Source organism: Ixodes scapularis, unplaced genomic scaffold (assembly GCF_016920785.2).
Source record: "Ixodes scapularis isolate PalLabHiFi unplaced genomic scaffold, ASM1692078v2 PGA_scaffold4__175_contigs__length_147842914, whole genome shotgun sequence".
NCBI classification, from domain to species: Eukaryota; Metazoa; Arthropoda; class Arachnida; order Ixodida; family Ixodidae; genus Ixodes; species Ixodes scapularis.
The window spans coordinates 144,932,855-144,950,818 of NW_024609879.1; the positions used below are offsets into that span (position 1 = coordinate 144,932,855).

General features: G+C 42.7%; 1 protein-coding gene and 1 non-coding gene across 2 annotated transcripts in view; one reads left to right on the plus strand and one right to left on the minus strand.

Moving 5' to 3' along the window:
• LOC8035794 (venom metalloproteinase antarease-like TtrivMP_A) overlaps nucleotides 1-17,964 on the minus strand; it is a 53,520-nt gene that overhangs the window by 9,430 nt on the left and 26,126 nt on the right. Inside the window, exons 7-11 of the mRNA XM_042293271.1 lie at nucleotides 9,569-9,640; nucleotides 7,972-8,114; nucleotides 4,733-4,782; nucleotides 4,142-4,250; nucleotides 2,830-2,994 (exon numbers count right to left, since the gene is read on the minus strand). Coding sequence (XP_042149205.1) covers nucleotides 2,830-2,994; nucleotides 4,142-4,250; nucleotides 4,733-4,782; nucleotides 7,972-8,114; nucleotides 9,569-9,640 — 539 coding nt within the window. The remainder of the gene's footprint in view (nucleotides 1-2,829; nucleotides 2,995-4,141; nucleotides 4,251-4,732; nucleotides 4,783-7,971; nucleotides 8,115-9,568; nucleotides 9,641-17,964) is intronic.
• Trnai-uau lies at nucleotides 7,730-7,804 on the plus strand. Its single transcript has one exon. It is a non-coding gene; the product is annotated as a tRNA-Ile (tRNA).

A 17,964-nucleotide genomic window follows, 5' to 3' on the forward strand; every position in this document is an offset into this window, starting at 1 on the left:
CTCATACAAATGAGAATTTTCAATAGGGTTCGAGCTATTATGCCAGCGGTTTATCTATATTAGGTCAATTCACAATAGTATTACTCATTTGACTACTTCGAGTTACTTGTAATCCCTAGATATTAATACTACCTAAATGGCATTGTGAGGATTCTTTTCATTACTTTGATACAATATTAAGAAACATTAATTATTATCAACTCAATTGACAGTATGATTGCACTTTTGATTACTTTGAGCTACTATGGACCCAATGAATTTTAATTTGGCCTAACTCACACTTTGGGGACTCTCTTGATTACTTAGCAATACCACCAGTATTACAAACTAAATTTACTTTTCTATTACTCAGTTGATTACTTGGATTTACTTTGACCCAATTGCAAATTTAGCTCATATTGAATACTTTGGTTGAATATTACATCAAAAGTATCATCATAATGCTAATTAGGCCGTATTAAAATCTATAGGTCAAAAGTAACTCGAAGTAGTCATAAGAGTAATAATTGTGAATGGAGCCAATAATAGATAAACTGATTTCATAATCACTCAAAGTAATGAACAGAGGCACCACATGGTCAATTAGTTTGCATATAATATACTCAGAAAGTAGTAACTCAAAGTAATCAAACTACTGCTCATAACATCAATTAAGCTAATGACAAAGCAATTGATTGAATATTAGAACAAAGTTATCTAGCCATCAAGATGTCAGTTAGGGCTAATTAAAGTCCATTTGGTCAGTAGCAACTCGAAGTAATCAAAAGGGTAATCATTATGCAACTTGTGCTCATAATCAATCGGTTAGTCGATAATTTGCTCATAGAAATGTCAAAAGTAATCATGATGTCACTTAGACAAAATCAAAGTCAAAATAATCAAGTGTGATCAAAATAGTAACTCAGCTGAGAATATATAATTTGGTTGTATAAAAGCTGAAGTATTTATGAGAGAGGATTATATCAATTAGATCAATATAAAGACAAATAGGTCACTATAGTTACTCAAAGTAATCAAGATGTCAGCAAAGCTGATATAAACTCAGTTACGTGACTAATATATTAGAAAAGGATAAAAAGTAATCACTAATTTAATTGAGTTAGTGAATGAATTGGTTGAATATTAACGTGGTTTAATAAAAAGTAATGAAACTCTTAGCTGAACATATATAGGACTGCCTTTGTCAATAGTAATATAAAGTAATCGGCTGAGTAACGAAAAGCTGCTTCAGTAAAGTTGTTTGTGTGAATAATAGCTATCTAACCAAAAAGTAATGAGAATGTCAATGAGCCTCTACGAAGTTAAATTTTAATAAATAATTCCTTAAAATAATTCAGAGTAATAAAACTGGGGACTCACGTCGGCGTCGACAATATGCATTGTGGATTGGATTGACTGCCCAGAGATTAAATCGGGTAGCGCTGTGATTAAATTGGACGGCGCTTGAATTAAATTGAATGAAACTTGGATTAAATTGACCACCATTTGGATTAAAATGCGGGGGTAAACCGGGACGAACCGGACGATCGCGATAGGAAAACACTAGACTTTCCAGTGTGTTCGGCCGAGCAGCCAAGCCAATCCAGGATTACATGGAAACTCCGGGTTTGATGTTGGACAGACGCGTCAGCTGCACAAAGGGCTTCACACATTCGCGACACGGTAGTCTCCTGAACGCGTACAGTGGGCAACTCTTCAGTCACTCGACGCTGTACTGCGATTCGCGACGACAGAAACGTAATAGAGAGAGAAAGTCTCCGCCGCAGGGCACAGGTTTTGAAGACCACTTGGCACGAGAGTTCTGCCTAACTGGCGCATACAATACGAGGGAGAGACCAATATACTCCGTGTCGTCTAAAAGATTGAGCACACGTTTTAATGCTAATAACCTCGTAAACGTTGGCAGGCATTGAATGTTCGAGCCACCACTGGATCGTGGTAGGCGTAGTGCCGGTCTGGCCACAAGTTCGGCTTTTATATCGCAAAAAAAGATAAGAGACGTCATTGTACGCGTCAAACCTAGAGGTGAGAGTGAGACTTTCGCTACAAGCCGCAGCTTCGCACATATTACCTTCTTTGTCAAAAAAGCTTTACCTTTAAAGGTAAGTTCAAATACAAAAGCGAACTGCGCTTGATTCCTCGCCTGATTGAAAATTTATTTCCATGCCAGGTCTGCTACGCCATTTCTCGACAAACGTACCTGAAGAACACGTATAGTTGAAGCAAAGGGAATACTAAGGGATTCAACAGAAAGTAATCCAAACCGCAGCGCCTTACTTTCGTCGCGATTCAACTACGCACCAGAAAGTGCGACGTAATCGCGAAAATGCGCAAAACTGCCAAAACGCTGTCAGAGTCACGCAGAAACGAAGACACGCAATCTGCATATGCAGAAAGAGACACTGTGCTCCATCCGCGAAGTAGGAACCCTCGGACTAACTCATTCTCGTGGATTTTACGTAAGAACGGGTCAATACTAATTACAAAAACCAGGGAGACAAAGGCCAGCCCTCGTGTGCACCCTTAGTATCTGAGAAAGCAGCCGTCAGACAACCATTACCACTAAGATCGCTAGACAGACCTGTGTCTGAACTTTCAAGCAAGTTTATACATGAACGGCAAAATAAAAATGCCGCTGAAGCACAGTAAGGAACAGTTTACAAAGCTTACATTGAAGATAACATGACGCCAAGATGGGGGTGTCGTTCACAAATGAAAAAGTTATATTTTACGTGTATACCGCTGAAGTGTCTCATAAAGAAATTTATAACAACACACATTGTTTTTTTTTTTTTTGCGAGAGTAGAGATAGGTGTGACGTCGACATACCTGGCCATAAGGCTAATCTCCTTCTTGCAGCACGATGAGAATGTGTATTGGTTCATATTATGCGTGTAATAACTCATAAGGTATCCGTCGGCAAAAGGACAACTTGTAGATCCGGGACCTCCAAGGTTAGGAGGTGTAGGGTCGCCGTCGTGAGGACATCCCATTCTGTGAAGCATGGACGATTAAAAGGACTAGCATCATCAATTCTGTGGAGGTGTGAAGTACTCGTTGCAAGTGCAGTTGACGGAAGGAAACATTCTAATGTGAACGACACAAAGTAGGAACGATTCCAACGTAACTCTTCCATTTCCACCGAAACACGAGTTTCTGTGTTCAATGTTTGGTTTGGAAGCCTTCACTTTTTTCTGCTGTATGTGCACTTCATCAATTTACGCGGATTGTTGTTTTATACGGTGTATTATTATTCCTGCTGATCGCCTTGCAAAAGACAAACTGTGTTTTAGAAAATAAAGAGACATAGATGATCTGGTTGCCTGTTAAAACATATTTGAGGGGTGGGTAATAAGTTTTGCCTCCCAGGCTGTAACATTTTATTCAGTGATTGAATTCAATGCTCTTGCATTCAAATCAAATTTTCAAATATCTTGTATGCCAGGAGCTTATAGCTTTTCAACGTAGTCCCCACCGACGACGATTCAGTTCCGCTACCCTGGCTTTACTCTCCGCATGCCGTCATTGAGGATTGAGGACTTTGTTCACAAGACCAACGCGGCCCTGGAAGAGCTCCAGTTCCAAGATGTCTTGGCTATATCAACTAACTACCTGCACCTTGTGCCATTTGGACGTTTGGCTATTTTCCCAGATAAAAATGCACCTGAAAGATAAGCGCTTTGCGTCCGACGACGGGGCTAGCGATGCGGTGGGCCTTTGATGACGTCGAAGGCCGCCCTCAACCATCTACGACGGCATGCGCAGAGGAACGATAGGTAGCTGGAGTGCATCGCCGCCGGTGGGGTCGAAAATATATGTGATACTGAGAAAGAAAGATTGAAAACTTTCATTCAATTGTAACATATATAAATTCCATCATTGTATAAGAAGTTACAGCCTAAGGGGTAAAACTTACTAATCGTCCCTCCTACGATGATACTGATCATTTGATGTTGCCTGTAGTCAGAGATTTGCACGCAATCTACTTCTAAAGTGAATGCATTCCTTCGATTGAATATGCTCGTGCATCATTTTGACATTCAAGCGGCGGTTTAAGTCCACAGGGAAATCCTTTAGCCATGTACATCGTGCGAGCATAATGAATCTCGGATCTTCACATAACAATATCTGACATACTCACAGGTGTCCAAGTTCATGAGCCATGATGCGTACTCCCAAGAAGGTATTGGCCTTGTCTTCTCCTAAACCCACTCTACTTTCTCCACATGCCGCGGCAATGAACGCATACCCTTGAAAGGAAAAATTGAACACCCCTTGAGCTGGCACCAAAAATATGAGTGAATATAATGAACCTCCCTCTAAGTCTAGAATCGCGATGCCATCATTACAGTTTTCTAAAAAAAAAAAAACGTGCGTCTACTTTCCTGCACAACACTCGGAGCGCCAATCACCGCAACTTACGGAGGCAGCTCGGTGAATGACGATGCCGAAACGTATGTTTAGACAATAAAACGCAGTCTGAGTTGTGACATTAAGCAATGCAAGCGTGAAGTTTTGAATTGCTTAATGTCACAACTCAGAGTGCGTTTTTTGGTCTAAACATATGTTTCGGCATTGTCATTCGCAGAGCTGCTTCCGTAAGTTGTGGTGATTGGCTCTGCGAGGTGTTGTGCGGGAAAGTATACACACGGGCTTTTTTTAGAGTGTAGCTTGAGGCTTTATTGGTCACAAGTTTTACTTCTGATTACATTATATGTCGTGATTGTCTTACCCATGTTGCCTCTGTCGACGTGTGATCCCTGTATTATAACCATGTCCCTCCTTCATGTGCGTGTGCCATGAAAAACACGCGAATATAATGTGAATGACACAAACATTCTTTACAATTTTTCTATAAGAAGTACACCCTAAACGTAAGTACCATTATTGCCAATTAATAAAAAATGAATTCCTTGATACACATAACGCTGGTTTTCCTTTATTTATTAATTCAGTATTTCATAGCACATGTTAAAAATGATTTGGTGCATCACTTTTTTAGATCAAGAATCGTAGTGTCCTTCTAGTCACAACAAAAGAAATTCAAGACAGGCCATTTTTCTCGCAATAATATAAGTTATACTATATTGATTTTTCGCATGCGAAATTCACTCATAAGAAAACGTAGTAAACAATAATCTTGTTTTATTTGCCTAGTACTGCCTTATACCACAATAAATTCAAGTGGTGCTGAATGATTGTAAATATTAAAGGGATGTGAATGTTAGGGTTCCATATGAATCTTTTCAGGTTTCAAATGGGCCTCAGATTTTGTGTTTCTTAAGAAAAATACACATTTTTGTATGCCATATCTCGGGTTAAGTTAACATTAACGTAAAATGACGAAAGCTACTATTTTGAGCAATCTATATTGAGCGTGCAGCAGGCAATCTTTCGAACACTGTAGAGCTCAGCTCACACACTTCCGATTTTTTTAAGACCGAGCGCCTTGGCACCTCTTAAGACCTCTTACGACGAGCGGACACACTAACGCCCTCTATTAGGTAAAAGTTGAAACTTGGTGGTCCTGTATATTTTGTTTCTCACGCGCATCACCCTTTTTTTCTTGGCTAGAAAAACCTTTTCAGCGTTATAAACGACCATTTCTCATAGGTAGTACGCACATTTGACTTCGGAAATCCTGAAAACCCTTGCTCTAGCAAAGTGCAGTTCCAGGATCACCGCGTAGATGGCGCCAACGTGCCAGTGTGTTTTCCCGTCCTAAGGAATTTGACGACGTTTCAAGCACTCGGTTCTAAGGAGTCTCAAGTGTGTGAACGGGCCTTAACTGTCTGAAGCTACGTACTGGGCTCAAATCTAACGGTATATAAGCTACATTGACCTCGTTTTCTTTGAAGGTCTATCTGTCTCTTCTGCTGTTCGATCCTTCAATATAAATTTTTTGTGTTATTTTTAAGAGTTAAAATTATTGTATTGAACATGCGATGTTCTGGTGTTCTGGCTTAGTAAGTTGTCATGTTACGTTGCTTAATGCGCTCGGTGTTTCATGATGGAGCAGGTTGTTTGACATATTTTTATGCTTAGCGGCTAATTGAAGCACTATTAGGCATCTTCATTTTCATTGAAAATAAAGGTATCGTGGTCTTTATCATATTAGAAATCAGCCGTGCTACTTTAAACATATAGATATAGAGTGTTATATTTTATTTAGAACTGATTGCTTTTATTAAAAGCGAGTGAGTGTTCGAAGAGTGATGTCTTCACGGTGCATTTATCAGGCTCGGTGGTCATTAGACGAATAGATAATCGTCATGTTAAGGTTTCCTAATCAACTATCATTAATTAACATTTATATATCGGTTTCAGGTGTCATGTTCTAATAGCAGTACTGACGGTAATCACTACTAGCGGTGATAACATTTAGAACATTTGCAAAAATGTAAGAATTTTTGGATGTTGATTAATATCACGCTCTTAACCAGGTATCAAAAATTGCGCGTAAAAAGTGCGTCGCAAACTCTGTCCTTGATGACGCTTCGAAGAGTGACATAGCCGTTCCAATCATGTCGTCACTGTGTTGGAAGAGTGTCCTTGATGGGTGCGCCGACGACACAAGTGACGACGAAACTGAAACGACTAGGTCACTCTTCTCACCATAATCGTTGGCAGGGCTTGATGCGCTCATTTTTTCGCGCAAGTCTAAATCGGGCTAAAAAACGCGAAAATTAATCAAAGAATATCTCAAAGCTATTACAATTTTGAAAATTGTTTGGATTGGTCTGGCCTCTGATAGTAATTACCGTCAAAGCTGTAACATCAGTCACTCCTAAAGCTAAAGGAAAAAGAATAATAAGCGAATTTTTAGTTAATTACTCAACTCACAATTACGATTGTCTCCTCATCTAATGTCCACCGAGCCTGAGCAATATAAAATAAAAACGGCACTCGTCTAACCCTCACTCTCTTTTAATTAAATATCTTCGAAATAAAAGCAATACCCTGTATATTAAATACGTCACTGAGAATAAGAAGCCATTGTAAACCAGGGGGGAAATTTTCTGAATTTATCACTCCTTATGGCTCCTCTTTTACATCAGGATGCCAATAGATATGTCACACTCATGTAAAACTCCTCTCCAGAATTAGCGAAGATTTGAAAAAGCAAATGGTAATTTTGGAGCGACACCGCTAAATCAGGTGCTGGGGATGACAAGAAAGACACCGTCCGAAATATTGACTATGGTCATATATATATCGTTTTCTTTGAAAAGCGTCATTAAAATTTTGCTTTTGTTAGGTATTGAGCTTGCTTATTACCAAAACAAATATTTCTATACAGCGCGTTGTCTTCATTCTTCTTGAAGTACCGACTGGCTAAATGACAATTAATAGGTCTTGCGGATAGCAAAACTATGACGAAAGGACGAAATTAACCCCTGGAGAAGGGGAACAAGAGGGACAAAGGACAAACATAAATCTCCAAACACAGCTAGGTGACTGGTGAGCGACCGAAAAAATCCGCCTGGTCCGGGTATTGAACCCAGGACCTCTCCATTACAAGTGGAGCGCTCTACCAACTGAGCTATGTTTGTCCTTTGTCCGTCTTGTTCCCCTTCTCCAGGGATTAATTTCGTCATTCTTGTCCAGCTCGCTTGCACCTTTGCATTTAATTGCATTATAATTATAACTTTAAATTTGCAAGCTTCACCCTTGTTGGTGTTAGACTGGTGGCAGCTGATAAAACCCGTTTGCTCTACTGACGTCTAACCCCTGGTTAGCTCAGTTGGTAGAGCGCTCCACTTATAATGGAGAGGTCCCGGGTTCAATACCCGGACCGGCTGGATTTTTTCGGTCGCTCACCACTCACCTAGCTGTGTTTGGAGATTTATGTTTGTCCTTTGTCCCTCTTGTTCCCCTTCTCGAGGGATTAATTTCGTCATTTTTGTCCAGCTCACTTGCACCTTTGCATTTAATTGCATTATAATTATAGCAAAACTATGTTGGAATTACCCAGTAACCAAATAGACGATGTCATAGGTGGCATAGTCTTTCTTGTTTTGATTGAAGAAAACTCTCATGTTGAATACTGACTTGACTCCGTCTATGGCGTTTGATAGGTTAGGCATAAAAGCCAGGAACGACTCTCTTGAGTTCTGCAGGAAAACGTAGCAAGATATTATACAAATTTTACCCTTTTCTTCGTCAACGTATGTTTCATACTTGATAACTCATGCCACGTTCAACCCACTACATCACGTACTAACTCAAATGCTTTGGTTTTTTTCCAGTTCTGTGATCTGTGCAAGGTTGAAATAAACTCCCCTATAATGTTGCGACTGTAGCAGACTTGAAGCTTTATAAGCCTTTGGTTCGTTTATTGCTTCTGAACTTAATTCGTAGGCCGAGCAAAATTTTGGAAATTGCACATGTACATTTTTCGGCAAGGACCTCTTTGATATATGATCGTGTTCCACATTACTGGTGACTGTTCGCTTCTCATACTTCTTATGCTTTTGTTTATATATATATATATATATATATATATATGCTTAAGCTTAGGTCAAGATTATTTACGGTTTCTAGTTAGCCTACCCACTGTAGTACATCAATAGTTGACTTTAAAGTCAATAATTAAATCCAATAAAAAATAGCAGGGTTATGACATGTGCTTAGGCAAGTAGTATTTCGAACGTTTATATTCAGAAAAATACTACGTTACTATATCCGGGTTATAGCAGTTTTGAATTACATTTTCTCAGATATATCTGAGAAAGACATTCTAACGATTTTACTTGCTATACAAATTTATATCGGTCTATTGTAGCAGGCGAAAAAGGAGCTGCTTTACCTAGAGGACTAGTCACAGATAATAGATGTACTTAAAATATATGTTACTTCGCTTATTTGACTGCCTGTCTTTCTTTGAAAAACTGTAGATCGCAATATTCTGCTTTAAACCAATCAAATGCGAGCTTGTTGAAAACATAGTCGCTGCGATATATGTTGGTATAACAGAGTAGTATAGTCGGTTCCAAGTCAAGAAGGTAGGAGAAGGTCCTCCCACAATTGTGATGCGCCCGTTTCAAATCTCTCCGCAGTCGAAAGAAGAGTTCACTGGAAAGGCTCCTTGTTCCGCTTCAATGGATTCCCACTTGTCTCCGATCCCACTTTTTAAGAAAGCGACCTTTGTATTCATCGGAGAGGGAACCGAGCCCCTGAAAGCAGCCTTTGTATCCATCGGGGGGGGAAGCTAATCCCCGAAAGTCGTATTTGTTTCCGTCGGTGGGGGAGAACTCTAATCTCCCTCTCGTCGCTTCCACAATGCTAAGTCAAAGCCGAAAGATAAAGCAAATATGTACAAAAAGGCAAGACCCTCCTCGCGCGTTGGCCGCGACGTCACGGAAACGGTGGGACGCTATTGGATGCGGAGGTGGCAGAGGGATATCTGATTCCCTTTGAGGGGCATTTGCCGCTACCTTCTTGACCTTTAACTGACTATAGTTGTGACACAGGTGTAGTTTTGTAAGATCTTTTATTTCATGAAAGCTTTGGGAGAATGTATTGCTAGAGGCTTGTTTATAAGACTGATGTAAGCAGAAATACGCACCGAAAGTAGCTCTATTCCCAAAAGCCTAAACTTCACTTTCGGGTTGTCAACGCTCAAGTATCTTAAATTAACCTGAAAAGAAAAAAAAAATACAGCTCTCCTTATGGTAAAATAGTGATTGTCAAACTAAAAATAGTCCAATTTAAACTAGCTTTTAATTGTCGAGTGAAATTAATATCACATTTTGTTTTACAATATCGTTGTCACAAATTTCTATTTTTTCCAAGCGTTCATATTATCCTACGACGAATTATCATGGCAATACATGCATTTTATACATTATGCACAGCCCTCACAATTTTTTATTTTACTAGGCACTCTTTTGTGCACATACCCTTATGCAGCAAAAATTTAGGTTAGATATGTACAACGAAGCCGAACTGCATTATAAAGTCACTCAAGCAGTTGTTGAAATGCGCATTGTACTCTAAATATTAATCATTGCGTTTGCCTCATTGAAGTGCTACGCCCATTTTTTATCTTATCTACTTGATTCAATGCGTACCAACTCTTTGTACGACACTTATCATACTTAATACTTTGATCAAAGTAAAGTTCTCCAGTATGACACACATGATAAAGAAGAATGTGCTGATATATGTGATTCCACAATAACTTCATTTCATTGCCGTAATTGTTTTGCGGATCATTGAATTACAGGTAATTATAGACAAAAGAAAACTACGGCCTCTCACCGCTTGATGAAGAACAAAAAACGCAGTATGATAGCATCAAAATTCCTGTTATTTCTACAGACCGACTGCCGAGCTCGGCATTATCAATTTGCCCAGCGCGGATCCATTCTGGCGCCCTTTTTTCTAAATTGAAATGCTGTAAAATTTTACCTGCTATTATCTCTTACCTGCTATATGTAGCGGGAAAATGCTTATCGCTAAATTTAGCTCAAAAACGAATTGATGTTTAGCTATTCTTACCTGGGATTTGATTCTAACCACCCGCTGATGCATCAGTAAGGGCGCGCTCTAACTGCTCGCCTCTCGCAATCCTTGTTTCATTGTTTGTCAATCATTCCTCGGCAAAACTCATTCACGACTGCACTCGCTCACCTCACTCACCCTCAGAGATCAGACGTGAGGTGAAGGTGAACGAGTTCATCAGCCTCGAAAGCTCACGCGTTTGAGGTTCAGTGACGGCCGTGAGTTTGGTGGGTTCATGAGATTTGTGCGTTCATGTGTTCGGTAAGTTCATAAGTTCGATGAGTTTTTGAGTTCAGTAGGTGCATGAGTTTGGTGAACTATGGGTTTGATGAGAGGTGTGAGCTTATCACTTCTGCATAGGTGCCCGAGGGGCCATAGGTTTGATGAGGGTTTGCGGGGTGCAGTTGAAGAAGGGCGGGTCACAGGACTTCTCTATACATTTCCGGGGAAGTTGAGTCGACGCTCGCTTCGCAATCGCGCTGTTAGCTCGTGCGACTGGTTCTTTACAGTGATGGGAAAGAAACAAAGGAGCCTATTGATTTATCTGTGCTCTTCGGCTCCGGCTCGCTTCGCGGCGGCATGGCGTTGTCTTTTGTCTCTGGTCGCTGCTTGGTGACGGTGCGACAAGAAGGGGGGGGGGGGGGGGGGGGGGGAACAGTGGTCGCTCGCTCGCCTCGGTCGCTTTCGACTGCGAGGCACCGATTAAGCTTGTCATTTTGCTGTTTCGTGAAGGAAGCAAACCGGCTCTACGCACTACGCCGGTACACCTGGAGGTAGATGTTATCTCAAGTGCGCTCTGCTTATGCTCTCTCGCTATTCCTGAATCAAATCTTAAAATAAAGGCCCGCTGGGAGCTGTCTCGATTCGCCTGTATACTTGTTTGTTCACGTCGTAGCCTGGAGTTTTGTAAAAAAGAAGTATGCATGCACGTTTTCGTTCTCCAGTACGCCCGAAACGCTGCACTAGTCAGCAATTAAGTTTGAAGGTCGATACATTTATTTGGTAGCAAATAAAAGTGAAACCGATCGTGGATTCACACAGAACAATAGCAGACGATAAGGTAATGAATTTCGTTCAAAGAGATATGAAACGATCTTTTTACTTTAGATTAATATTGCTAATAACAATTAGCGTTCCTAACGTGGTATCCGACACCCCGTTAGTCGCTAAAGAGGGGGTCATTGACCATAGTCGTAAAGAATACTGGCCACACGCGAAAACATTTCGAACGCCGGAGAAAGGTTTTTGACCAAAGGCAAAGGTATATAAATATTAGTTATGAATCCTATATATTATTAGGGTGTTTTAGGGCTAAGCAAAGAAGCAGACGGAGACATGTTAGTGTCCAGCTACGGCCAGTCTGTTCTGAATGCGAGCTTTCCCGCTCCACACCGGCGCGCGCCAGTCCCCGAGACACTGGTGCTGCCGCTTGTTGCACTGGGCACACGAATGAGTTGTTTACGTCTGCCATCTTCCGAGAGAAGGCTATCCTGGTCTAGAGCGGACGATCATCGGAAGAGGAAGCTTGTCCCGACGGTGGAAAAGCTTTAGGCGGTAAACACAGACGATGTGCCGACCATGAAACCGACGGTAGGTTGTGGGTGGCGTAGGCTGTGCGAGGTAATTGACGGGAGATGTCTGGTAACTGATCCGGTACGGACCTTGGTACTTAGAACAGAATTTTGTATAACAACAGACTTTCCGTGTGGGAAAATAGACACAAACAAGGTAATTCGGAGTGTAGTGCCGATCTTGGTGTCTATTGTCGTTGTGGCGTTTGAAGTGTCCTTGTTGCGAAGCTGTACATGCACAGGGCAAGTTGACCGCAGGAGTCTGTACTATAAGCGGCCTGGGAAGAAAAGCCATTGTCGGAAACTTCACTTGGGTGAGGCAGGACAGCATCGAGCGTGGTGGACGGTTCATTCCCGTAAACTAAATAAAATGAGGAGTATCGAGCGAAGGCTTGTACTTACGTGTTGTAAGCGAAGATCACGAATACAAGGATAATGTCCCAATTGAAATGGCTGTTCGAGACGTACAGGGAAATTATGCTTGCGAGCGTGTGGTTAAATTTCTCCGGAAGCCCGTTTGTTTTGAAATGGTAGATGGAGGTCGTTCCAATGTTTGCGCCAGGGATGACCGTCCGCGATCGCTGATAGAACTCTTGGTGTACCATGGCGAAGTACGATGCTATATAAAATGAGGAGTGCGATGGCTTCAGCAGTGACTTTCGGTAAAGTGGAAGTTTCCACATATCGAGTGGCGTGGTCGATAACGACGAGAATCCAGGGATTGCCGGTTATGAACTAAGAAAGGGAGCAACAAGATCAATTCCTACAACACTAAGAGTCTGCGTTAATGGAGGGATGAGCTGAAGGAGAACGGTGGGGCCGGACGAGGAGCGCTTGTGATGCTGACACGGGGAACACGATTCAATGCAATGGCAGACTGTACGGTACAATCCTGACCAAAAGTAACGATGGAGATTGGGCTTGTAGGAACTGATGGAACAGCATGCAGCCAGCGCTTTTCATCGGGGTCGTAGTCGTGCTTGTAAAGGAGGTCATTAAAAATGGCGAAGTCCTACGACTATCTTAATAAAGCAACGATCGCTCGACGGGTTACTGCATTCAAGAGGCTCAAGAGGTGGGCGAATTCAGGTGTCGAAGCGCTAGAATGATAAAAGCTGCCAGTTGAGAAAGTTGCAATAAAGAGGGTTGTTGTCGCGGCGGGTTTTGGACTCTTGCTCGTGTCCTTCGCACTTAGAGAGCGTTGGGATAGCCCGTCAGCGTGGTTGTGGGCTCTTCTAGTTTTGAGACGAACAGAGAAGTCGTACTGTAGTAGACAAGGAAGTCATCGTCCAAAACGGCCGGAGGTGTTTTTCATTGACGAGAGCCAGCAAAGTGAGTGGCGGTCTGCGACGACATCAAAGTGACAGCCTAACACGAGCAAAATTTGGTGATCGCCCTCACAATCTCAAGGCACTCTCCTTCGGGTATTGAATAGTTTGCTTCCTGCTTCGTTAGGGTGCGGCTGGCTTACCCAGTGACGTTTTCCTGTTGGGTCATTGCGTCCCGCCCCAGGAGTACAGCTCCTTATCCGCATCCGCTGATATCTGTATGAATTCCTATAGGAGCACAAGGGACGTAGCTACACAAGACTGGAGATGAGGCAAGGGTTTGTCGAAGGGAAGCAAACGAGGTCCTGCAAAAAAGGGTCCACACTGTGGTTTACATCTCCACGAAGCAGGTGATGAAGAGAAGCGGCGATTCCTGCAGACTTTTTGATAAAGCGGGAAAAGTACGATGCCAGGTCGAGGAAGCTGCGAAGGTATTTTATATTCTTGGCATATGGAAAGTCTCGGACTGATCGAATATTGCTGGGATCGGGAGCGACGCCAACTTGAGTGACGATGTGGCCGAGTACCTTTATTTTTCTTGCAGCGAAGCGGAACTCCTTTGTATGTAATTGAGACCTGCTTTAAGAAGGCAAGAAAGAACGTGGGCCAGTCGGGTTAAGTGCTGTTCAAATGTGGTAGAAACTATGATAATGTTGTTAAAATAACACAAGCGTGTTTTCCAATTCATTTCCCGCAGGACTCCATCTATCGTCCTCTCAAAGGTAGCTGGTGCGTTGGAAAGGCCAAACGGCATAGCGTCAAATTTAAAAAGTCCGTCGGGGGTAGTGAATGCAGTCTTTGTGATGTTCAGCTATTGGTATTTGCCAGTAGCCTGTGCGCCAGTCGAGAGATGAGAAATACGAGGATCATTGCAGAGAGTCGAGAGCGTCATCAATTCGTGGTAGCGTGTAGGCGTCCTTACGAGTAATTTTGTTTAGTCGTCGATAATTGTCATTGAACCCAATGGATCCGTCTTCCTCACAAGTGCGACGAAAGATGACCATGGACTGCAAGAAGGTTGTACCACGCGTTTTGTCAGCATGTCATCAACGTGTTGTTGAATAAATATTTCGCTCGGCCAAAGGCACGCGGTACGGTCGCTGTTGAACCGTAGGTGCATTTCCAGTTTCAATGTAGTATTCAACTTATGTGGCATGTTCTAAGGAAAATGAAGGATGATCAAACACCTCGTGGAACTTTTGAGATAGAGCGATGAGATGACATTTTTGGATATTGGTCAAAGACTCGTCAACGGTAGAACAAAGGTATGCTAGGTTCGGCGGTGAAGTCAGCGCTTTTGGATACGAGGTGATGGGGTCATGTTTTGTAAGAGATGCAATATTTTTATCGTGGAAAGACTGAGCATTTGTTTATAAAAATGTTTTAGAAAGAACGCTGCGGTTCGTTTTATTTGTGACGGTAATCGACGTAAATCATGTATCCACAGAAGCGAGACTGTGAGGTACAATAGACCTATTTTTGAAAATGGTGTCGTGCACCGGGTACAGAAGAACGTCGGTGGATATACTGAAATACATATATGCTTTTATGATAGTTGTTTAATGCGGTGCGAGGACATTATCAACAATGGTGGACTGCTTAACCTCGTCTTGCAGTGTAGTGGGTGAAGTAGTCGTCTCTTCTGCAGTCAACAATTCAAAGCTCGAACAACCGATTATGGCATCACATGATTGTCGGAAGTCCGACACGAGTTTGACATTGTACGTGCACTGTGGTAGAACCAGAAATTCAACAACGTGATAACGGCATTGGATGACAACATGAGCGGTACAACAGCCTGTGGTGGGTAGGAGCATGGTTCCGGCACCTCCAAAAGGGCGTGTTTTCAACTTTCCCGAGCATTCTCCCTACACCCGATGAATGACGGACACAGACGCCCCTGTGTCCAGTAGAGCAGAGAAATCATGGTGGCCAAACAAAACGGAAATGAGGTTTCTTCGCTGCATTGGAGGATTCCGCCGTGTCAGAGAACGAGCAGTTGCTGCGCTAGAAACTGCCCACGTCAGTTTTCCGGGGGGAAAGATGAGTTTGGTTGCCCGGAGTTCATTTGGGAGATGGAACAACGACGTCGGCATGAAAAAGGCGGCCCGATGCCGGATGGATGTCGGGTGGCATAGTCTTGGTTGTAGTAATACCAAAGCCGGTAGCGTGCACGGCTTGAAAGGAAGTTGTCAAGGAGCAGTGGCTACAAGTTTGTGTCGTCATTGGCACAAGAATGGCGGCTAATCGAGATTGGTGGCCAGGAATGCCGCGATAATAACATACTTGGCGATTTTCTGGTGTCCTCTACGTGCTTTGGGTCCGCTGCCATGAAGCCTAGGCCTTTCGGTTGTGAAGGCAGCAAGGTGTGGAGGAAGAACGAGGTGAGTCCACACTGGACTGGGTGGCTGACGGAGAACTTCAGCGTTCTTAGTCAAGTCTTAGTCGTTTATGTGGAGTGCTATTTGCATTTTCAGCAGTACGATCTATACATGCTAGTAAATAACAGTGCGAAGGGGGAGAAAATAAGACCCAAACCTAAGTAATTAAAATATATTTGATATGCGTGCAAGCGCGTGCGTGCACGGAAGCAAACTTTCTCGCCTGAGTAAATTAAGCGCCCGAATTGATTTTATCTAACAAAACAAATCATGAATAATCGTACCCCATTTAATTAAGTTGCATGATCGCGTTCATCCCCCTTTTCAAAATAGCGTGGATTTTTGAGTTATGCTTCTAATGGTTACAACTGAAAAGTAATGTAAATATCAAAGGTAAAAGAACTTTCGCTTACAAAAGCAGGCCACTTATTTATTGAAATTATTGACGACAATTTAGAAATTACTATCTATAAAAAAAGAATAAATGATTTTAATAGAAAACACAGCTTTGTGCATGCAGTTTGTAAATATTTGTATTTAATATATTGACAAGTTAGAATACATGCACACATTGTCCGAGCAAGAATAATGCCTAAGGTATCCTAACATAATATCATGATTTTATGTTAGGATCTATAAAGTGTAGCATTTCACGAGGAACAGAGTCGTTAGATTAGAATGTTCCAGATGTAATTAATATGAGTGGTGCAACAGAAAACGAGAGACGCGATAACAAGTATTATTATACAATATTATGGTGCGCACAAAGTTCTTTAATCGTTCCGTCTTCCAGAAAACAAAAAGTGTCCGCCAGGCAGGTATTTTACAAGAAACGATCTGTGTGAACGACGATAAACATGGAGGAAAACTGTTTCGAAACAGTTCTACTCGACAACGAATTGGCCAAGCAAACCGTCCTACCAATAGAAAGTTGGCAATGTATTATGCAGAAAAAAATACAGGCCCACGGTGCGTGTTGGAATAATGATAATTCACACCTGCATCAACAGCGATGCAGACGCTCACTCCCTACTTTCACGCAGTTGTCGCGAATACTTGGAACAAGCAGTGCCACACCGTGAAGAATACTCCGTCACGAAACTCGCGATGATGCGTTCTTAAGTCCCTAACAAGGCGCGCCTTCCTCAAGAGCTCGGCCGGCGCGCGGCAGGGGCGCGGAAAAAATCGAAGCCAAACAAAAAGACAAAACATTACTTGGCAACATGACGGCTGGCACCGGAGCGGCGTAAAGGGGTGTCCAAACAGGACACTACAAAACGCACGACTCCGACAAATCGTGAAAATTGAAGCGGGCTTGAAGCGGGCGCGTCCGCTTCAATTTTCACGATTTGTCGGAGTCGTGCGTTTTGTAGTGTCCTGTTCGGACACCCCTTTAGGCAGCAGCGACCGTGAAGCAGTTGTAAAAGCCGCGCAACTCGCGCCACCCGCGCCCAACGCGAGCGCCAGCACCGCGACTTCAGAGAGGGCGAGAACTACTTCTGGATTGAGCGAGGTCGGTGAGTTCATGAGTTCGATGAGGGGCGCGAGTTTGTGAGCACCATGAGTTTGGTGAGGGGCGTGACTTCAGTGCGCTCAAGAGCTCGGTGAGTTTATGAGCGCAGTGAGTAAATGAGTTCGGTGAGTTTGTGAGTTCGGTGATTTCATGAGTCCGAGGGGGGGGGGGGGGGGGGGGCGGAGACGGGTTGTGAGGTCTGTGAGGTTATGGTCCGGTCTTGGCGAGGGGCATGAGTTCGTGAGTTCGCTGACTTGATGAGATCGTGGGTGAGGACTTGAAGGTGAGTGCGGTCGTGAGGATGAGGGTGAGTGAGCATTTATATTTAACCTCTTTTTTTAGCTAGCTGTGAGTGAGTTCGGCCAAAAATGACAACCTCTGATTACTATACACCACTTCAGGCTGGCGAGGCAACACTTCTCGCTCATATTAGAGGAAAAATTGAAGTGGAGTATTCGTAATCAGGAACCGAAGTCATTCAGCTATCGAATCGTGACTGATAGACGCGCTCAATCTTAAGGTTTGTTGGCTATAAGGACAATGTCATTCTCAAAAACGCAAGGCATGAAGAGTCCTGAAAATCTTATTATTGCTTCGCAGCCAATCAGATTGCAGATATTAAGCCCTGTTCAGTAACTACGGGCTGCCCCCCCCCCCCCCCCCAA